This window comes from Arachis hypogaea, chromosome 11 (genome assembly GCF_003086295.3).
Source record: "Arachis hypogaea cultivar Tifrunner chromosome 11, arahy.Tifrunner.gnm2.J5K5, whole genome shotgun sequence".
Lineage (NCBI taxonomy): Eukaryota > Viridiplantae > Streptophyta > Magnoliopsida > Fabales > Fabaceae > Arachis > Arachis hypogaea.
In genome coordinates this window covers 4,584,125-4,608,099 of record NC_092046.1, presented here as the reverse complement: position 1 = coordinate 4,608,099, position 23,975 = coordinate 4,584,125, and the positions used below count along the sequence as shown (strand labels likewise).

Below are 23,975 nucleotides of genomic sequence, written 5' to 3'. Positions count from 1 at the left end.
AAAAGACATCATACGAAGAACCCAATGACGAGGTGGTGGCGGATGAAAGGTGAGGAATAAAGAAGCTTCCTAAGACGGGTAGGAGAAGAGGCAAAGTGGGATGGGAATGGAAGCGCGGAAGAGATGTGGAGGGAGATGGCAGAAGTTATTAGAAGAACAACAAAAGAAAGCTTTGGTGAATCTAAAGGAATAGGGCCAAGAGACAAGGAGTCCTGATGGTGGAATGCGAGTGTACAAGAAAAGATAAAGATAAAAAGGGAGTGCTTTAAAGAGTGGTCTTTATGCCGCAACGCAGATAACTAGGAAAAATATAAGGCGGCTAAGAAAGAGACAAAATTGGCTATAAGTGAAGCAAGAACAATAGCATATGAGGGTCTCTACCAGTCTTTGGGCACGAAAGAAGGAGAAAAAGGTATATATAGAATCGTAAAGAGTCATGAAAGAAGAACGAGAGATTTGGATCAGGTTAAGTGCATAAAGGATAAGGATGGAGAGGTGTTGGCTCAAGAGGAGAAGATTAATGAAAGGTGGAAGAGCTACTTCTACGAGTTATTCAATGAGGGACAGAAGACTCTTCCGAGCCTTGGTCGGTTATGCACAAGGGAAGAAGATCAAAACTTTGACTACTGTCGAAGGATTAGAGACTTCGAGGTAAAAGAGGCTCTAAAGTAGATAGAAAATGGCAGGGCAGTAGGACCTGATAATATCCCGATTGAGGTTTGGAAGGGTCTTGGGAAAAAAGGTATCAACTGGTTAACCAAGTTTTTTAATGAGATTTTAAGGTCAAAGAAGATGCCTGATGAGTGGAGAAAGAGTACCTTGGTACCTATCTACAAGAATAAGGGGGATATACAAAGTTGCGGAAACTATAGAGGGATCAAGCTTATGAGTCATACCATGAAGTTATGGGAAAGGGTGATAGAACGGAGGTTGAGAAAAGAGACACAAGTAACAGAGAACCAATTTGGATTTATGCCAGACAAGTCTACCACTGAAGCGATATACCTATTAAGAAGGATGATGGAGAGGTATCGTAGTAATAAAAGGGATTTACACATGGTGTTTATTGATTTGGAAAAAGCATATGATAGAGTACCAAGAGAGGTCTTATAGAAGGTTTTAGAAAAGAGTAGAGTAAGGATCGCATATATTCGTGCAATTAAAGACATGTATGATGGGGCCACAACTAGTGTGAAGACTCAAGGTGGTGTGACAGAAGAATTTTCTATTGGTATAGGATTACACCAGGGATCATCCTTAAGTCCATTCCTTTTCACATTAGTCTTGGAAGTACTCACAGAGCACATCCAAGAGCCTGTGCCATGGTGCATGCTTTTTGCCGATGATATCGTCCTTATGGGAGAGTCAAGGGAAGACCTAAATAAGAAGTTGGAGTTATGGAGAGAAGCTCCAGAAGTGTATGGCCTGCGCATAAGCCGTAGCAAGACAGAATATATGGAATGTAAGTTCAGTCTGAGAAGGAAAAACCCTAGTACAGAGGTGAAGATTGGAGAAAACATCCTACGAAAAGTTAAAAGTTTTAAATATCTTGGGTGCATCATACAGGATAATGGAGAGATTGAACAGGATGTAAATCATAGGATCCAAGCAGGTTGGTCAAAATGGTGGAGTGCATCTGGTTTTATATGCGACAAAAAAATGCCTTTAAAACTTAAAGGTAAATTCTATCGCACCGCTATAAGACCGGCTATGCTTTATGGTACAGAGTGTTGGGCGGCTAAAGGAGAGCACGAATATAAGTTGAGTGTGCCAGAGATGAAGATGTTGAGATGGATGAGTGGTCATACGCGATTAGATAAAATAAGGAACGAAGATATAAGGGAGAGAGTTGGAGTAGCACCCATTGTGAAAAAGATGGTTGAATCGCATCTCAGGTGGTTTGGACATGTGAAAAGAAGACCGACAGAACATCCAGTCAGGAGGGTGGATGAGATGGAAGATGGACAAGGGGTGAAAGGTAGAGGAAGACCTAAGAAGACCATCCATGAGGTGGTCAAACGAGATTTACATGTAAACGGTCTCTCTGTAGACATGATACATGACAGAGCACAATGACGTTATTTGATTCATGTAGCCGATCCCACTTAGTGGGTCAAAGCTTTGTTGTTGTTGTTGTGGTTGTTGTTGTATTAATTTTTTAGTATTATTATATAAATTTTAATTTATTAATTCGTTAAATTCATGAAGTCTTCACCGTTTAGTTATAGAAGGGTCGGAGTTCATATTCATGTACATTTATTAACGAAATTAACTAATTAATAAGTAAGCATCGTCTATCTTGACGGCTAACAAACTCTCTTGTGGCTAATATTTGTGATGTTACAATTTTTTTTAATTATATTACGTGTAAAAAAAATAAATCATTAAATTAATTAACTGTATAAAATATATATATTAAAATATATAAAATAATATATTTTTTATATAAATATATAATAACTAATTTAATAATTAATTTATTAAATATAATATTATTTTTTAATTTTTTAAATTTTGGTATTGCGCCATTGCGGTGAGTCAAAACTAATGCTATGATGTCAAATAACATATCGAAATTTTAAAAATATAATATTTAAAATAAAAAATTCATTACATATTCATCTTTAAAAAATTTATGTATATATAAAAAATTAACTATTAAATTAAGGGTAAAGTATACTTTTTGTCTCTAAAGTTTAATAAAAATTTTAAAAATACCCCTAAATTTTATTTTGTTTCAATTTTGTCCTAAAAGTTTTCGATTTGCATCAAATATATCCTCGACGGCTAAATTTTCAAAAAAATTTAAGACCAATCTAACAATAATGCATGAAAATTATGCTTGATTTGCTTGTATTGAGGGTTGTTCTTATGAAATTGTTGTTGAATTGTTCTTAAATTTTTTGAAAAATTAGCTGTCAGAGGTATATTTGATGTAAATCGAAAATTTTTGGGACAAAATTGAAATAAAATAAAATTTAGGGATATTTTTTAAACTTTTGTAAAACTTCAAAGATAAAAAATATACTTTACCTTTAAATTAATTATTATGTAGGAAAAGTCTAGGGGCAAGTAACTTTATCAAATTTTGGTCAGCATGTAACCAATAAAAAAAAGTGAGCCATTGGATAAAATCTCACACCAATTTTATACCATTAAAATCATCATTAATGACTATTTAATGACTATAAATCACAAAAATTGCTGACCCCTAGCACTCCTCTTATTATGTATTTATGATTAAGACAACCTAGCTCATCAGCATACACATTTGTATAGTAATATAATATAAAGTTTCATATTAGTTATAAAAGAGAATGAAACATGTCTTATAAAAATAATTGTGCATGTATTTTAATACTTGAGTGATTTTTGTCCCTATATCAATAATAAAATTATGAGTTCTAAGGTGTCAAAACAGACAGTATCTTAAGATAAATGTTTAGAAAGTGAATTGTAAAGTTCCATGTTAGTAAGAGTAAAAGTAATTAATTAATCATTTTCACTAAACTTTACAAAATATATGCATTATACATGATGTTTTGTGATTTTCTTATTATAAGAAAGGGATAATTACTGTTTTGATTCCTAATGTTGAGGGTCAGAATCGAAATCGTTTTCATCGTAATTGTCGATTTAAAATCATCCTTAAGGCTTTTTTTAGATTAAAATCGTCCATTTAAATTTTTTGGACAAAAATACCCCCACCACTACCAATACCTTTACCTCCACCAACACCAACACCAACGCCAACACCAAAAATAACAACATCAATGAAATCAAATTCAACATATCAAAGAATAAAAAATTCAATAAATCAACACAAATTCAACAAATTCAATAATTAAATCAACCCAAGCAGAAGCAGAAAGCAGAAAAAATCAGCACAAGCAGAAGCAAAACAGATGCAGAAGAAGCAGATGCAAAAGAAGAAGAAGCAGATCGATGAAGAAGAACAAGCAGAAGCAGAAAGCATAAAAAATCAATACAAAAGAGATGCAAAAACTCAAGCACAAAACCAAGAAGCAGAAGTAGAAATCAAAAAATCATAATAAGAACAAAACCAACAAAACTATATTAGGAAATTAGGGATTATGATGAACAAATTCATTATTCAAATCCAGATTCAACAAATCAACATACAATAATGAAAAGGAAGAAGAACCCAGAAGATGCAGAACCCAGAAGAAGCAAAAGCAGAAGCACTCAAACAGAGGCAGAAAGTAGAAAATGAAGCAGAAGATGCAGAAGCAGAAGCACTCAAGCAAACCCAGAAGAAGCAGAAGACGAAGCAGAAACAGAGATCGAAGCAAGAAGCAGAAGCGGCAAGGCGGCAAGGAGCAGTGGCGAGAACGCAGCGGTGCAGAAGCCGAGGCTCTCTCCCTGACTCGCGACGGCGACGGCGACGGCAGCTCCAAGCTTTGCCGGCGCCGTCTCCCTCCCCCCTTCCCCTTCCTCCTCTCCCTTTCCCCTTTTCCTTCCCCCCACCCCCACACCGCGTCCTTTCCCTTTCCCCCCGTGTTTCCTCTCCCCCTTCGTGTCTTTTTTTTTTAATTTTATATATTTTTATTTAAAAGAACTATTTATAAAAAAGGGTAATTTTGTCATTTACAAAAAATTTATTAAAAAGGACGATTTTAAAATGAAATGTAACATTAAGGATGATTCTAAATCGAAAATTAGATGAGGGACGATTTTGATTCTGACCCTCAACGTTAGAGACCAAAACAATACTTATCCCTTATAAGAAACAATTTTTAAATATTTATAACATGAAAAATAATATTGTCACTTCTATTTTTTATGATATCACTTTATATGATTACACATGATTTTTTTATCAACTATATTAGGTGTTTATTAAAATTAGTTATCAATGTAAAATACACAATAAATATAAAATATATATTAAAAATAAATTAAATTACACATGTATTTATTCATAAATATTTATAACTAATTTTGATAGTTTATTTTAGTATGCATATAATATTTTTATTTTTTTATATAATATATTTGTATGAATTCATAAAAAAAGGTACATTATTAAAATAGAATAGTAATATCCATTTTCAATGGATATATATGATGAAATTATCGATAGTGCTTGAAAATTTTAACACAAAATGAAATAGTCTAAAATATCAGATAAAACATAACACTGTCTTTATTACTGTAATACAGTTGAATTATAAGTTGCACCCAAATACCTAACATATAATATAGGTTTAAACATAATCTCATTTTAAACTACACTTAAAACTACAGAGAATATAAAAACACATATCGAATAAAATACATTTCTATTTAAACGATCATCTCAAAAGCTCATTGTATGAATAGTCATTTCCATCTTCATAGATTTTAGTAATTATTCATTTTTTTTGTAAGTCAAATCTTTTTATAAGATGCTTTGTATCTAAAGTGATTCTCAATAAATCTTTGCAGAATTTTTATACTGATGGTCAAATCTGCTGTGATCATTGTAAATACCGTCTGAGTTATGAATTTGGAGTCGAACCATCGATGGTCTTGCTCCATTAAGGTCTGAGAGACAAGAACAAGGCCAATATATCTTCTCATTTTTCAATTTTTCTATTTGCGTTGATAGGCCACACATATCTTTCACTAGCAGTCCATTCTAAATTGAGTGTTTTGTACCAAATATTTCAGACGGTTACTCTATAATATCTTATACTCTATGGTCTTTCTGATGTTATATATATTAACTGCAATGAGAATAATTTTCTTATTCTCAAATTGTTGACTGATCTTGAATTTATTTGTTAGATCATCTTATGTTCCTTCTTGATTGAAAAAATTATATTTATGAACAATACATATATCAATTATAATCAGAAATTAAAGTTGTTTTACATTAAATAATTTATATAATAGTAGTGATCTCATTGTTTAATTGAATAAGTCATTATTATTTTTAATTTATAATTTAGTATTTAGAATTTAATGAGTGTCACACTCAAATATAAATAATAATTTTAAGATTTTGGTCCTAACATATCAAAATCGCTTCTATAGTTCTTTTTCCATCAAAAAAATTGTGATTTAATCCTATTAAAAATATAAAAAATTTTAGTTGAAAAAAATTAAAATAACTCTTCAATTACTTTTATGAATATAAAAATATACTTTCATATTATATATGATATATTTTTAATAATTTAATATCAATAATCTAAAATTATAAAATTATTTATTCTAACAAGTGATATTAGAACCATCCATATTTAAGTCACTAAAAATTATCAAGGTTTAAGAATATTTTAATTCAAGCAATATACTGCACGTACTGGATTTTTTTTGTTCTAACAAGTGGTAATTCCTTTTTCTTGATCCATTGTTCAGCTTTTTGCCGTGTCAAGCAACACAATTAATATATTAATTGAGTAATGTTTGGTACTATTGAATCACAATGGTCTCGAATTTAGTTTTGTGTGCTATTAATTTAATATAAAATTAATTATGTTTTAAAATATAAAAATTATTGTTTGTATAATTTATACAGGACAATGGAGAGATTGAACAGGATGTAAATCATAGGATCCAAGCAGGTTGGTCAAAATGGCGGAGTGCATCTGGTTTTATATGCGACAAAAAAGTGCCTTTAAAACTTAAAGGTAAATTCTATCGCATCGCTATAAGACCGGCTATGTTGTATGGTACGAAGTGTTGGGCGGCTAAAGGGGAGCACGAACATAAGCTGAGTGTGGCAGAGATGAAGATGTTGAGATGGATGAGTGGTCATACGCGATTGGATAAAATAAGGAATGAAGATATAAGGGAGAAAGTTGGAGTTGCACCAATTGTGGAAAAGATGGTTGAATCGCGTTTCAGGTGGTTTGGACATGTGAGAAGAAGACCGATAGAACATCCAGTTAGGAGGGTGGATGAGATGGAAGATGAACAAAGGGCGAAAGGGAGGAAGACCTAAGAAGACCATCCATGAGGTGGTCAAACAAGACCTACATGTAAACGGTCTCTCTGTAGACATGATACATGACAGAGCATAATGGCGTCGTTTGATTCATGTAGCCGACCCCACTTAGTGGGACAAGGCTTTGTTGTTGTTTGTATAATTTATACAAATATTAATCAACTAAAAAAAATTTATATTTGACCAAGTTATATATACGCATAATTATTTTTTTATAATAGAAAATTAAGAGTGAATTAATGTTAATTATTTATGCAAATAATAGTCGACCCAAAAAAATTTATTGCTTGATAAAATAATAAGTAATGTACTCTTTTATTTATTTTTTATTAATTATATAATTAATAATCGACTCAAAAAAGATTATTATTTAGTTAATGAATAAAAAATATATGCGATAATAAATAGGTTATAAAATTTAAGTTTTTAATGTGCATTTAGTCGATCTAAAGAAAGGTTTAATATGTGACAAAAATTATTGACAATATTTAATTACTGTAATGAGAATATCACTTATAGTTAATTTTTATATCAAAAGATTAAAAATTAATGTTGTTTTAAAAATCTCAATATAGACTTTTTTTTCCATTTTTAACTAATGTTTAATGTATATTTTTTCTATTCTAATCCAATTGTTACGGTTTCATCTACTAATATTTCTGTACAAATTAGTAGCATTCTTATTGTAAATTCCGTAAATTTAGCAAATAATTAATTAATAATTAATTTTTAATAAAAGAAATTAAAAATGTGAATTTTATAGTTTAATGAGGTAAAGCTAATTAAAATAAGAATTTTGACACTAATTTTAAAAAATTTGATCCAAGATTAGGTAAAATGGGCCGAACCAGACAAACCGAGCCCGTATTGGGCCCGATGCCCAATCCAACCCAGCCACACTTAATCAACTTGCCATAACTCTTCACTCCGAGTTCCGATCGTCGCTCCGTTTACGGTCACTCATCCGCAGTGACGAGCTCTTCAATGCCCGGTGTATAATTTGGTAAGGAACCTTTATTCTTATTCTCAGGCTCACTTTCCCCAAATTTTCAAAAATTATATGAGTGTGTGTTGAGATTTTGGTTCTTTTATGTTATAGGATCCGATTAACTTGAGGAAAACGTTCAATCTTGCTTCATTGGTACTTTGTAAGGTGAGAATCCTAGAACCCTAGTTAATTCATTGATTTTGTGTGTTTGGGTATTGAATTTTGGGTATACATATGTGGTAATGTGTATTAGGTGTATATATATATATATATATTTTGGAGCTTGATTGTCAACATTAGAGTCTTGGTGGAGCTTTGGGTGTCATTGCTTTAGATCCTTGAGGCTGGGTTTTGTGCCTTTTGGTGGTGTCCTTGGGTTATACGAGGAAATCGGTCAAGATATGGTTTAGGTTTCTCGTATTTAATATATAATGTCTTGTGAGAACTTAGGTTAGATGACCATAGGATAAGTTGGATTATGAATTTTGGAGATTGATTGGTAGTATAGTTGACATGGTATGTTGAATTGATAATGCATGATAGATTCAATGATTTTATTATATGAGTATATTTGATGTGGTAAGAGGATTAATGAATGATGACTTTGATGGTGGTAAATGAGAATGTTAGTTGTGGATATGTGAAGATTAATAATTTTGATGTTATGATTGAAAATGTTGGAAGAAAATGTATGTAAAAATTGAGGTATGATTGATTGTGGTAAAATGTGGGGTTATAGTACTGTAAATGGCATGTTTTGGTGATAATTATGAGTATAGAATGTTGGAATTGGGTTTGATTTGGTGAAAATAAAGGTTTATGAATTTTTGTGAAAATTCGATTTTTGGCCGAACTTCGGTGAGCTATAACTCGACTTCCGGACTCCCAAATTATTTTAAACTTATTTCATATGAAAATTGGGTCCGTGAAGTTTACGCCGTTCAAAGAACGGATGAAAAAATTTTAAAACGAAAAAATTATGCGCGTCGAAACCTTAGAGTCCAAAGCTAAAAATTCTGCAGCATTCATCATTTTTGCCATTCTGCAAAGCTTGCTTGCGTACGCGACCACTACGTGATGCGACCAACCTCTTCGGGTTGGGCATCTTGCGTACGTGAGCAGGGTGCTGGCGTACGCGAGTAGTGGTTTTTGAGGGGTTGCGTACGCGACCACCTGCACGCGACGCGGCTAACCTTTTCGGGTTGGGCATCTCGCGTACGCGAGCAAGGTGCTTGTGTACGCGAGGAAGCAAAAATGCACGCCCACGCGTACGTGTGACCCCAGTTTTCAGCAAAGTGAATTTTTGTGTTTTAAAACCCAATTTCGAACCTCTAAACCTCTATTTTCACTCTTTTAACCCTAGATCTTAGTAGTAGGCCTAGTAATGGATGAAGCTAGGAAAAATGAGGTATCTTGGGGTGAAGTAAGGTTGGAAATTGATGATTTATATATGGAAAATGTGAATGCATGAAGTATATGTGATGCAATGGCTATGATGAATGGTTGTGCAATGATTATGAATGGTTATGAATGTTTAGGCGGCTTATGCACTAAATTTTATCTGAGATACGAGTTTTTTTGGGTAAAGTACCATGGCTTGCTACCATGTGTTCCAGGTTGAGACTCGATACTCTGTTGACCCTATGACGTAAGGGTGACCAGGCACTTATAAATTTTCGGGAAGGATACCCCCATTGAGAAATTTTATATATGAGAAAAAGCTATGCATAGACTCTTGGGGATGCGCGTCGGGGGACAGTCCAAGGTTTAGCAACCGGACTTGTCGGGTTGGCTTTATAACCGACAAATGAGACTCATCAGCCATAGGACAGGCATACATCATATGCATATTGTTTGAATTGCTTGCTTGTGCATTAATTGAAAATGCCTAAGTGATTTTAATATACTAATTGTTATACTTGCTATTTGTATTATTTGTATTCTACCTGTGTTTGTCATTGTCTGCTTGTTTGTCTATGCAATTTCACCGGAGTTAGAGGAACGGAAGAAAGGCATATAGATTAAGGGTTTTAGTTAGGTTTGGTTAAGTTTAGGAATCCTTAAAGAACCACCCGTTTATGGTTTCTGGTTTAGTCCTTTAAACTTTATAATCTGAGTGTCGGCATTCTAGCATTACCTTCGACTTTCCCAGGACCTTATATCTTATGTGTGTGGCACCTTTACCATGCTGAGAGCCCCCGATTCTCATTCCATACGAATATTTGTGTTTTTCAGATGCAGGTCGAGAGGCACCTCGCTAAGTATCTGGAGTTTTGTAGCGAAGTGGATATTTGGGACATTATTTTGTATACTGTTTATATATGACCATATGTATAGAACTCTCCTTATGGCTTGTTTTATTTTGTACCTCTTAGAGAAGTATGGAGAACTAGAATGCCTTTTGTACGTCTTCTGTATATTCTAGGTTATGGGTTTGATATATATATATATATACACACACACTAGTGTGTTCCCCGCGCTTCGCGTGGGTTGTCCCATAATCTTGCTTTTTTTTTTTAGTTTGATATTCAATGAAATATACACATAAAAGTTTATATATAAATAATAAATTTTATTTGTTTTTTAAGAGTTATTTTTAAATAACGTATATTTTATATATTAATTTTTTATTAGGTTTTATTAAGTTATTATTTGTTATTTTTTTATATTTATGTAAAATCATTATATACAAAAAATTGTATATGAGAAATAGATTGATTAATATTTATATATGTAAATATTCTCCGACCAGTCTTAGCTTTGCAGGTTGAGTTAGGAACTTGTTATTTTATACTCTTGACCCTCTACTTTTGCTTTCTATAGATATATGTTTATGAACCTTAGCTTTCTTCGTACGCAAGAAATCCTTAATCTTGCGCTTTTAATTTTGCGCTTTTGTTTTACCTATTCTTCAAGGTTCCTAGTATACTACATTCTTTTGATTATTATACTTATATATGTTTTATCTTAGAGGTCGTAATATCACACCACCTCTATTTTACGACTTAAGCATAAAACTCCGTGTGGTAGGATGTTACACCTATACAAAATGGTACAAACTTTAAAGTTTAGAAGGATATCATAAAAATTTTCCTTAATTGTATGAATTTGGATATAGTTGAGAAAAAATTCACTTTCATGGTAGAAATTTTCAATAAAGTTAAAATAGAGAAGTGAGAGAGATCTAATCGAATGAGCATTATGATTATGAAATGCTTTATTTCTGAGGTATTTTGGGACTTAATTATTGAGAATAAAGATGCCAAATTTTTTTTAAAATGTTAAAAAAATTCTTTGCTAAGAATAAAAAGGCAGAGGCATAAAAGGTAAAGAGAATACAAGGAAGTACATTATAAAAAAATCTCATCTTACTTTCAAATTGAAAGTACTAAAATCAGAGTTGTTTGAGGATTATTTACTAGTATATTTCATTTTTATCTCTCTTTTCCGCACTCTGGACAAGTTAAAGTGAGTTATAACAACACTTAATCCTTAAAAGAGCTTATATCTCACTATGTGTAAGAAGAAGAGGGAAAGCGTAGTACTATTGCGAATGCACCTTCCTTAGCAGAAAAATGCTAAGAACGGATCAAACTTCAACCTCTTTCTTCTGCAATAAGGTAAGACACATGAAGAAGCCACTTGGAGTGTAAAGGTGTGATTCTTACTTTTGTTTATTCTAAAACTATATAAGTCATGCACCTGTGAATGGTGGGTAAATTCTGTTACTATTAAGGAGTTTAATGTATGCTTAAGTCTGCACTTGATATATCATTCATAGTAGGAGTGTTAGACAAATACTTAGCAATCCTGTCATGGATAATTGGACCTCTATTAAATTTACAATGTGTTATCTAAAAATAACAAAGGATTACATGCTTATTTATCTGAGATCCAAAATTTTGCGGCATACCAAGATAATTGACGCTTTATTTCAAGCTATATCTTAATGTTGGTTGGAGGAGCTATTGCATGAAAGTCTAACTCTTGTAACTTCTTCAACAATGGAGACAAAGTATGTTGCTTGCTTTGAAGCATCCATACATGGTATATGGTTGCAAAACTTTGTCACTAAACTTCTTATAGTAAATGACAGTGAAGGGCATTGAAGATATTTTATAAGAATAAGTCAGTAGTATTTTACTCTAACAACAATAAGAATACGACAAAATCGAAGCATATAAACATCAATTTTTTGGTTGTTAAGGAGATAGTTAAAAAAAAATAGATTTTTATAGAACATATAGTAATAAATATATGCTAGCAGAGCTCATCAACTAAAAGATTGATCCTTAAAATCTTTCATAAGCACACTACTTAAATAGATGTCAATATATGTGATGCTTTAATTCATTGGGAGTTTATTTTATGCTATAAGTTTTATGTCATATATTAAAATATCTTTCTGCAAAATTAAGTTAGATTTATTTCATGTTATTTATAATATTTATTTTGCAATACTTATTTTCTGTATGATCTCAATCAAATTTTAAAGTTAGACCAATTGAAAATAGACATGCACAAGATCACTTTGTATGTAATTTTTATGTTACTCATCCAAATTTGATCTATATCATTAAGTATATTAGTATGATGACTATTGTGGTTCGGTCATAGCACTAATGTGATAATAGTTGCAGTAATTCCGTGACTGATATATGAGACGAACCAGATTATTAAAGTAATCAGCGAAATAATATTTAAATGCACACATAAAGTTCGTAAGATCTAATTATCTCAGAAAAATATATATGCATAACACAAATAGGAGATTTTAGGAAATAATTAACTTTCTAATCTATTTATAAATAATAGATATATCAACTATAATCACAAATTAAGCTATTTCACATTAAATGACTTCTATAACAGTGATATCATTTATTATCATAAAATGGTAAATTGAATAAGTTATTATTATTTTTTATCTGAAATTAAATGAGAATAAAACCATTATTTGGCATTTAGAGTTTAATGGGTACCACGTTCAAATATAAAATAGTAACTTCAGATTTTAGTTCCCAACATATATATCAAAGTCGCCCGTAGTTCTTTTTCTACTAGAAGAGTTATAATTTGGTCATGTAAAGAATACAGAAGATTTTGATAAAAAAAAAAACCGAAATAACTTTTCAGTCACTTTTATAAATACAATAGGTATGCTTTCGCATTATATAAAATTTATATTTTTTATCATTTAATATAAATTATCTGAACTATAAACTTATTTGTTCTAACAAAAATACTCTTAATTCATTGTATCCAAATTTAAAGAGACCAAGTAAACAGGATCATTGTTGTGCGGTTGCGAGTCATGAGTTGCCCTAATTCATTTTTTCTTTCTTATATCAAGTATATCTTCAAGTTCTACCTCTATTACTATCAGAGATAGTATTAATTTGATAAGAATGAGGTATTGGATCTCCTCCAATAACAGACCTCTCATGCTTTTTTAAATCTGCTTGCAATAACTTGTCTGGCAGCACATTTGGATCCGGGTTTGAACCCTCCATGCTACCTTCGACCATGCCACCTTCAGATTAATCATCATTCTTTTGATATTTGTGCTTATACTACCACTAGGTATCGTTCTTTCACAAAGATCAATTGAAATGATAAAAAACTCCAATACATTGTAACGATGAATGATCATTAGAGTATATATATATATATAAAAAATTACATATATGTTATTAATTTGAAGGATTATATATATTTATATTTTTTTGTTGAAATACTTAAAAGTCATATTTGATGCCCGAAGTCCCTCTTAAAAAAATAATACAAAAAATAAGATGAGTACGTTTATATAAATAAAAAATTTTAAAATAATAAGAGTGTTTTTATTTATAATTTTTTAGTTTAAAAATAATACGAGTACATTATTTTTAATATAAAATTATCGATTATAAATAATTAATTTTTTGAAACCGAATAAACATAATTAATCATACGAATACAATAATAAAATTATGTTTATTTTATTAAATTAAATTAAATTATTAATATAAATTATATCTATTAATTTTAAATTAAAAAAATATATATTAATACGATCTAAATTGTATGAAATAGGAGCAAATTTGCCTACTAATTTTAATGAAGTTCGTCAGACAAACTTTAACAAAATCTACAAATTTATCGATATAGTAGGAGAACTTACTCCAACAAAAAAAATAAAAATAAAAAATTTGTTTTGACAAATGATTATTTTTTAAAATTTATTTCAAAAAATATTTCATCGGAATATACTCACTTGATTCCCAGAAAAAAAGTATTTTAGTAAATAGTTTTTATTTTTTTTTAAAAATAATTAATTTTTTAATTTATTTAGGAAGAAAACTCTGAAATTAAATTGTCTGTGGTCTTTGTTGCAGAGATAACATGTTAGGGAAGAAGAGATGAGAAAGGAAAACATATATCGATGCGATGGGACAAAGGAAAGGGGTCAAGTTTAGCTGAGTGAGAAGGGAAGGGACAAAGGGAGGACCACAAACAATGCATTAATGATTAGTCAGAGTCATATGAGGGAGGCCTCATAACTCAAAAGAGTTGCAGAATACAAAGGACACCAAAGGGTGGCACCTAATTATGGATATCTTTTTAGATTTTGTGTCACAGATATGAAAAGAACTTGAGCACTTAAAGATGGATATCATCATATCCCAACCCAACAATAACACATGATGAGGTATTGGGTGTGTTTTGTTTCTTATGCAAACAAAGCTGCTAAACAAAAGAAAAAAAATGAAAAAAAATTTATTAGCATAAATTAATTATTAAATAACTCTTTAGGTAGTATAATTTATTAAATTAGAAGTCTAAAATAATGTATAAGAATATAAGTTGGTCTATTTTTCGCAACTTACTAAAGCAAAAACAACTATCCGCAACAGAAAAAACACATTACTTTTTGCATAGAAAAAATAAAAAAAATCAACCTATGAAATATGAAAGAGAATAAAAAAAAGTTATTTTTTGCAACTTTGAAGAAAATATTAAGTTCATATTTCTATTTTTAATCTGTACGACTCATTTTGAAGAAATTAACATTTTTTAAAATATATGAATTTTAGATTTTGATTAATTTTTATTTTTATTATTTTTAGTATTTATACATATATTTTAATAAATTTTTAAAGAAATTTTAATTGAAAACAAAAATTAATAAAATTCTTTTTTTTTTATAAAATATAATTCTAAAAATATAAAACATAAATGAAAAGCAATGATACCCTATTTTTTTTACAGGAGAGATAACATTTTTTATTTCAACTAATTAAAATTTTCTCTCTTTAATACCTCAACAAAAGGTTTTATTAAATTACTTAACAAAACAAGAAAGAAAAAGCTTATGGTCAAAATATTTTGTAGGGTTTTTTTGGTTCTGGTCCCCTACTCCACCCCTTTTATTATACTCCTTTTTTTTTATCATAGACTTATCTTTTGAGATAACACTTTAATTTAAACTTCTCTTGGGTCTACAAAAAGTGCTCTTCTTGGTGGGGATTTGGTTAACTCATGGAAAGTGTTTGTTGTTGTTGTAGTCCCTTGATGATTTTTCAAAACCTTTATGCACCACAAATCCTCAGGACAAGAGAGCAACTTCCAATGTGGAATATAATGGTTGAGCTCATTGTTATTATTATCCTTCCCCCCTCCAACCTCAGTCACAATGATCTTGCAATTCTCATCCTTTGACTTTGAGGCCATGTTATGCACAAATTGGCACAAAGCCCTTACTAATTTACCTGAGAATGGACCTTCATGGTACACACCATGCATGAAATAGAATCCAAAAGGGTTAAAGAAATCGGGCAAAGTAGGCAATTTCAAACATGGGAAAATCTTATCAATCAAGCACCAACTCTTTGTGTATAACAAGCAACTAAAAGTTGCTTTTCCAAGCCTCATTTTGAATATTTCACCACTATTCCATACACTAAGCATGGCCCAAGAGTTTGGTACCTGATGCCCATTTGACCCAAAATCACCCCAAAAATGATCTTCTTTGAAGTTGGCCACAAATGTTCCCAAACTTAATTTGTTTCTTAAAATGTTATCTATGTCATTGGGGAAGAACTCAAAGGAACTCATGAACCTTCTATAGAGGTACTCAGCTTGTTCAATCTTGACTCTTGAAATTTCAATGTTGGATGAGATTTGGAGATCGTAGTGGTTCACAGGGTTGACTAATATTGATGGTGTCCTAAACTTGGTGTAAGTGAACTTTTCCATGAAGATCCTTTTTGAGGCAATGTTGTCTTTCTCTGTGGCCATGTATGCATAGTCAACATCATTGGAATTGAACCATTCTTCTAGCCTCACCACTAGGCTTGATCCAATCCCTCTTCTTCTATGGTTTGGTGAAACCCTTAGGCCTAAAATATAACCAACCTTAGCCAAATCTTTTGGAGGGTGGTTATGAATTGTTACCACTTTTATTGATCCTTGAATCACTCCAACTAATTCTTTGTCCATTTCTGCTACCTAACACCAAAAATTAATTACTATAGTTAGCAGTGGATATGACATGAATAAAAAAAAATCGAATTAAAATAAATCATGTATTAAAAACAAACTAAGTCTAAAAGTCTAAAACCATATGAAATAATTTGTATATGTATTGGTATATTATATGGTATTGAGTACTACATATATACTCATCACCGTATAAAAAATATTTTGAGTATTTCAATATTTTGGATGTTTTAGTAATTTTAACTATTGATTTTAATTATATATATTATAATTGAGGTTAATAATTAAAATTACTACAACACTTGAAATACTTTTTATAATATAGAATAAAATAATTATCAAAGAAGGTGAAGAAAGAAACACAAAACTAAAAAAAATATTGAATTAGAACATGAATAATGTATAAAAAAAAGATGGAATAAAATAAATAATATAAATTTATTATATAATAATGATGATATTGTAGAATAACAATAACAATATATTCTATATAGGATAACATGATGATAAAAAAACAAGATATAAATTGAATTGGAATGATACATGCAAAGAAAGAAAAGAAAAGGGGTATAATTGAATTTAAAACATATGAAGTAATTATTAATTATTATAGTGGTGTATATTATATACATGGTAGTGTTAATTAGTAATTATATAGTATATATATAGTTTAATTTATTATATAAAATGGAATATGATCAATACCAGCATGATGTACATGGGACTGTTCCTGATCCTACAAATAGGGTCACCCATAGTGTCTGTAAAGAGGAAGACCCTTTCTGAAGGCCCTACCTCACATCTTCTCTCAAGTTCTTCAACTTTAGCTCCATCAGATTCAACCTCATACTTTCTTATTCTCAACTTTAATTCTTCCATATATTAAATAAGAAGAAAGAACTATAGTTGTGAATAGTAAGGAGGAGAATAATAAGATAAGGTTCTAATATAGTAGTAGTAGTAGTTGAATAACAATATATTTAATTTATATGTGTGATAGATGATGATAAAAGTGAAAGGAGAAAACTATTAACTCTCAAAGCTATAGAAATGATGATAGATATAGAGAAGCTTCACAAGCAAATGAATGAGTGAGTGAGTGAGTGAAGCCAAGATGTACTAGCTAGATAGTAAGAAGAATATGGTTTGGCATACTACACTTTCATTGTGATAATGATTTATATGGAGAGGTGGGAGGAGAGAGAAAAAAAAAAAGAAAAGAAATAGAAACAGAAATAGGAAGAGAAAGAGAGAAAAGGAAAGAGATTGTAACTTGAGAATGTTCTTTATCAGAATCATAACCTAGGCTTGAATAATAATAGTAGACAAAAGTTAGATTAATAATATATAGAATGTGTGTGTGTTTTTTTTTTCCCTTGTCTTTTTCTCTCTGTTCCCACTCTTTCAAAATATATATATATATATATATTTTGTTAGAGAGTAGTTAATCACAAATGCTATATGAATAATAAATTTATGAGTAATTTTTTTATAATTATTATAAATAAGTATATGTGGGATAATTTTAAAAATATATTAAAAAATTATTACAAAATATACTTATTCATAGTATATAGTTATATATAAATTAATTTTTCATATAGTAGTTATAGTAATTAATGTTTAAGAATTTTTTGATTTTTATGCTAAATTTTTTCTTTTTCTAAAAGTAATTAACAAAAATTGAATTTTAATTTTTTTTATACTAATATATAACGAAACCATTTATACCAGAATTTAAGTTGTGAATTGAAGTAGAGTACGGGAATATTATATATATATATATATGTTAGAAACTCAGAATTTTAATTTATGAAAATTATAATTTTAATGATAATAGTAAATGTTTTTAGAATATTATTAACAAAATTATACCTTTATTTTATTATCTATTTACCTATCATTCTTTTTTGTCTTTTCTTTTATGATCATTATTAAAGTTTTTTTACTGAATTATTATCCTTTCAAAATTATTTACTAAACAACATACACCAAAATCAGCTATTAATATATTTGTATTTAAATATATATGTGATTTAATTTATTTTTAATGTGTATTAATATTTTAATATGTATTTTATACTAGTGATTGATTTTAGCGACTGATTTTATTGTATACATAATATAATCGTTTATTAAATTATTATTCTTTTAAATATATTAGAGAAAATATCATTCCCCTCTCCTGCGAGATACTAAAATGACACTCCATTCCCCTCTATTTTAAAAACTTCCTCTTTAATTCATTTTAAATTTTTTGTATTAATTAATATTAACTTTATTCATTTTTCAAGAAAAATAAAATATTTTTTATAAAAATATCCTTTAGCAAAAATTTTATTTTTTATCATTAAATTTTGCTTACCAAAATACTTTTTAATAAATTATTTTTTATTGATTAAATTGTATTTTTATCAAAATATTTTTTAAAAAATTTAATAATTAATTTTTTTCTAAGATACCCTTCAATAATTTTTAATTATTAAATTATAATTTTACTAAAATTTTTGTTAACAATTCTTTTTATATTTTACTATTAATATTTCGATATCAATATATATTATTTTAATATTAAATAAAAAATCTTAATAAGATTATTTTTTAATATAAATATATATTAATTATTATACATATTAACAATAGTGAAGTTTTTTTATTTAATGTTAAAATAATATATATTGATATCGAAAAATTAATAATAAAATATAAAAATAATTGTTAATAAAAATTTTGATAAAATTATAATTTAATAATTAAAAAATTATTGAAAGATATTTTAGAAAAAAATAATTTAATTATTAATTTTAAAAAAAATATTTTATAAAAATACAATTTAATTAATAAAAAAAAAATTTATTAAAGAGTATTTTGCTAAGCAAAATTTAATAACAAAAAATAAAATTTTTGTTAAATGGTATTTTTTGTAAAAAAAATTTATTTTTTCTTAAAAATAGATAAAATTAACATTAGTTAACACAAAAAAATTTAAAATAGATTAAGAAATATACATTTTATAAATAGAGGAGAGAGAAGTGTCATTTTAATATATCGGAAGAAAAGAGAGTAGTATTTTCTCAATATATTACTTAGATATTTTTTTTGCCACTGTGGCAACACAACCATTTTTTTTTTCAGTTGTTGACTGTGATGGTAGGATTCGAATAAAAAATTTAAGGGATGGAGAATAGCTTGACTACTACTAGGCCAGGCTACTTCTTATTATATATTATGTCTTTTTTTTAATGAATTACATAATCATATATTATATTTCTTAATTAATATATAATCTAAAATATTTAATTAAATATTAACTTTTATTTATTTATATAATTTTTTTATTTTATATTTACTCTTTTTTAAATTAATTATTTTTTAATTGTACAAAATTATTAAAATAAATATTAAATTTTATTAAATATCTGTATACTAAAAAAGTAAATATTTTGTGATTAATAAAAGTAATTTTATTTACTTTCTATAGATATTTAATAAAATTTAATGTTTATTTTAATAATTTTGTATAACTAAAAAATAATTAACTTAAAAAAAGTGAATATAAAATAAAAATTAAATAAATATACAAAGAATATTTAATTGAAAAGTATTTTTTATTTTTTATAAATTAAAAAATGTCCATTTTAATAAATTCATACAATTAAATATAATTAATTTAAAAAGAATAAATATAAAATGAAAAATAAGTAAATATAAAATAATATGTAATTGAATATTTTAATTTTTATATATTTAATTAAAAAATATAATATATGGTTATATAATATATTTAAAAAAGTGTTAAATATAATAAGAAACAGCTTGGTATGATGATAATCAAACTGTTCGTTATATCTCAAGTCCCTCCATGAATTCTACTCCATGTAGAATTTTTAAATAGGTATAAATCCGTATGCTGATATTATCAGTGTGCAATAAAACTCAGTCGAAAAATGAAAAAAAAAAGTTGCCACTGTGATAAAAAAAAAAAAGAAAAGATAATTTAATAAATAATTTTTAAAACAATAGCATTTCGGTAGAAAAAACCATTATTAATAACCCATCATTCATTATGTAATCAGTTATTTGAGATATTTATCATATAAATATTCATTAATTATATATATAAACGAGTGGCGGAGCTAAAATCATTTTTAAGAAGGGATTAATATAAAAATATAATTTAAAAAATTAAAATAAAAAATTAATATAAAAATTAATAATCTTTATACCTTAAAATTTTTAGTTTGAGGGGTTATTGTCTCTTCTCCAACACTAGCCTCCATCCCTAAATATAAGCTAATATGATTATATAAAATTTTAAGTGGTAAACAAGAAAAAAAAAAAGCACGTATACGAAACAAAGTCTCTTCCTTTTTGCAGTATTTTGGATAGTCGTCATTTTCTGTGAAATTTTTAAATTTTCTCTTATTATTGGTTAACAGAACTTTATGTGTAAGGAGTCAACTGAAGACTTTTAAACATTAAAGTAATTTAATTTTTCAAAGCAATAAGTTGTTATTTTCTTTTTTTGTAAAGTACACTTCATAAGTTGATTTAATAGAAAAATTGTCATTTGCTGCTGATAGCCATTTTACTGTATCTGCACAAATGTTTGGGTTGAAGAATTTTAAAATTCTTATATGTTCTAAGATGTTCTGAGACAGGATCTGGCTAAGCTTAGCCCAATTCCAAATTCCTTGGATATTAACATAGTCACTCACCTTTTCTCCAAACTTTGCCTCGTCAAAGTTACACGTGGCTAGATCCCTAAGCTTCCGAACTCCTGAGATCCAGTGATCGTCCCAAAAGGAGATGCTCTTCCTATCGCCTATCCTCCAAATAAGGTTTTTTTGGAATTTCTCTCAGACATTAGTTATTCCAATCTAGACATTTGAGTTGCTGGCCTTCTTGTAAATTTTTAAAATGGTGTTGTCTCCTCTCCCATATTTTGCTCTCATCACCTGAACCCCACAGGACATCTCTTTTATGGATTAACCCCCATGCTAACTTCATAAGGAATAATTGATTTGTCTCCTGCAGCCTTCGTATTCTTATACCACCCTCCTCTTTCGATTTGCAGATTTTCTCCCAATTTAGGAGGAGAACCTTTCTTTCTACATCGCTACTTCTCCAAAGGAAATTCCTACAGATTTTGTTCATTTTTGCACAAACTGTCATAGGAATCTTCATAGTTTGCATGCAATAGCTAAGTATGGTTGATAGCACCGATTGGATAAGGGTGCATCTCCCCGCAAGGGATAGAGATTTTTTATTCCAGCTAGAAAGCTTGGCTTGCATACAGTCAAGGATGAACTGGAAATGTTGTTGATTTCACTTCTCATGTATTAAAGGCACGTCTAAATACTTTCCCAAATTCGCCGTGAGGGTGATGCGGGTGCATCATTGCCTGTTTTTAGTTGTTATTTCAGTAGATTTTAGTTTAGTTTTTATACAAATTTTGTTGATAAATGAGCAAAAGCATGAAAAATTTCTGCATGAAACAAACTCTCAAGCATAGGTGAATTTTAGTTAATATACAGGGTAAATATGATGAAATAGATCACACTAAATGAAGTTATGATTTTGAGCATTATTAGCACACTCAGTATAGTAAAGATTGTCTTGTATATTACTTTGATACACTTATTTGTTTGATGATAGGCAAAGTAGAAGTAGAGAAGCAGAGAAAAGCAAGGAGGGAGAACTAACGTTGGTGTCAACGTTGGTGAACGTTGGCAATGAACCAACGCTGGTATGGAAAAAATGAAGAAACAACGTTGGAGGAAACGTTGGTTTGGCAACGTTACCTCCAACATGCTCGACAAGATGCATGGAAAAATTGGTAGCCACGCGTACGCGTCACCCACGCGTACGCATCAGAAGGGACAAATTGACAAGCCACGCGTACGCGTCAACTACGCGTACGCGTCAAATGTGAAGAATTGACAAGCCACGCGTGCGCGTCGCCTACCCGCACGCGTGGGAAGAACGTTAGCCCACCAACGCTGCCTCCAACGCTCACAACAAACGCTAGCATTGGACATTTTTGCTAGTGTGCATACGCACAAGTGAGTGTGCGTACGCACAAAAGGAAATTTTGCCAGTGGAAGAGTGCTAGGGGGCCAGCAGAATTTGTGATGTTTAGCCATCAATTAGCCATCATCAATATTTTCAATGGTGTGAGATGAGATCTAATGCTGTAGGATTAATCATTTTTTCTTTGATGGTTAAGTGCTGGTCAAATTTTAACAAAAGTGCTGGCCCCCTAGACTTTCTCTTGCCAGTATGCACACGCACACTGCCTTGTGCGTGCGCACACGAGGAAGAGCGTTGGAGTGAACGTTTGCATGCCAACGTTGATTTAAACGCTGAAAAAGGTCTGGGAGCAATTTTTAACATTGGCAACATCACTAAAGGCCCTGATCGTGCATTCACTTTTCAAGCAAGCTGAGCCCATCAATATCACTCAATCCAAGGCACAAGAAGCATCTAGATTAGGAATTTTAATTCAATTGTAATCTGCTCTTTCATTTCAGTTTGTAAGCCTATATAAAGGCCTCAACTTCTGCATTTGAATTCATTCTGGATTGGAGGGGGAGTCCAGAATCAGCACAAACACATCCCCTGGCACACACCACTGGGAGTGGGTCTTCGGACCCCTCCCCTCATACACTTTTTTTCCTTTTCTTTTCTTTTCTTCCTTAGTAGTAGTTTAGTTTCAGTTTGTAATTTTCATTTATGAACTTTGAAGTTTCAATTTTAGTTTTTTAATTCTTAATCTTCATCTTTATTTTTCTGCAATTTCTTTCTTTTCTGTTAGAATAGAGCAATGAACAATTAAATCTTTTCATTGGGTCAAAGAGCTCTATTGTTATTTAATGGATCAATACTAGTTTTCATTCTTCTGTCTTTTCTCTTGATTTTGCTAGAAATCTTTCAATCTTCATTCAATTGAACAATTATCTCGACGAAAAAATTGTTCATAATTAGATTTCCTCGGAACCTTGAGAGAGGAATGAGGAAATCATGCTAGAAATACTTTCTCGTATCGGATTAGGTTGGGGGTTGGATGGATATAGTGACATGTAATCCTACCAATACTTTGATTTATGAAAGTGTGTGGTATAATCAGTGACCAAACTCCATCTCTTCCCATGAGCAATTAAATCAAGACATTGGGCAATTGTTCAAGTTTAGAGAGATTGAATTGTCAAGACATTGGGATCCAAATAATGCACTACTAGGATGTAGTTATATTAAGCCTAGCAACATGGTTAATCCAGTCATTTGAAGGTAAAGAATGATGTAATCATGTAAAGACATATTTTTGTTTTCGGAAATGTTTGGTAATAAAAAAAAATCAGCAAAAAATAGTCATAATTTATCTTATTTATCATTCATTAATTATTGCAATAATTAATTAATGCTAAATAAGGCAAGTTTTGACTATTTTTTTTTTGTCTACCTAACATTACCCTTTTGTTTCCTTCTCAAATAAAAAATACAATAAGTTATTGACAAAAAAAAATAAAATTTTTATATTTAGAACATGTA

General features: G+C 29.7%; 1 protein-coding gene across 1 annotated transcript; it reads right to left on the bottom strand.

Annotated features, from left to right (window-relative positions):
- Nucleotides 1–15,237: 15,237 nt before the first annotated feature.
- On the bottom strand, nucleotides 15,238–17,570 carry LOC112719979 (probable N-acetyltransferase HLS1-like). The gene is made up of 2 exons (XM_025770754.2): nucleotides 17,130–17,570; nucleotides 15,238–16,433 (listed from the first exon to the last, which is right to left on the bottom strand). Exons 1-2 carry the CDS (start codon nucleotides 17,301–17,303, stop codon nucleotides 15,408–15,410), a joined length of 1,200 nt encoding a protein of 399 aa, XP_025626539.1. The 5' UTR covers nucleotides 17,304–17,570; the 3' UTR covers nucleotides 15,238–15,407.
- Nucleotides 17,571–23,975: the final 6,405 nt, after the last annotated feature.

Excerpts from the sequence above, each read along its gene's own strand:
- LOC112719979 (XM_025770754.2), bottom strand. The coding sequence starts at position 17,303 with ATGGAAGAATTAAAGTTGAGAATAAGAAAGTATGAGGTTGAATCTGAT. Across the intron at positions 16,434-17,129 it reads GTCCCATGTACATCATGCTG|GTAGCAGAAATGGACAAAGA; the intron begins GTATTGATCATA and ends TTTTGGTGTTAG.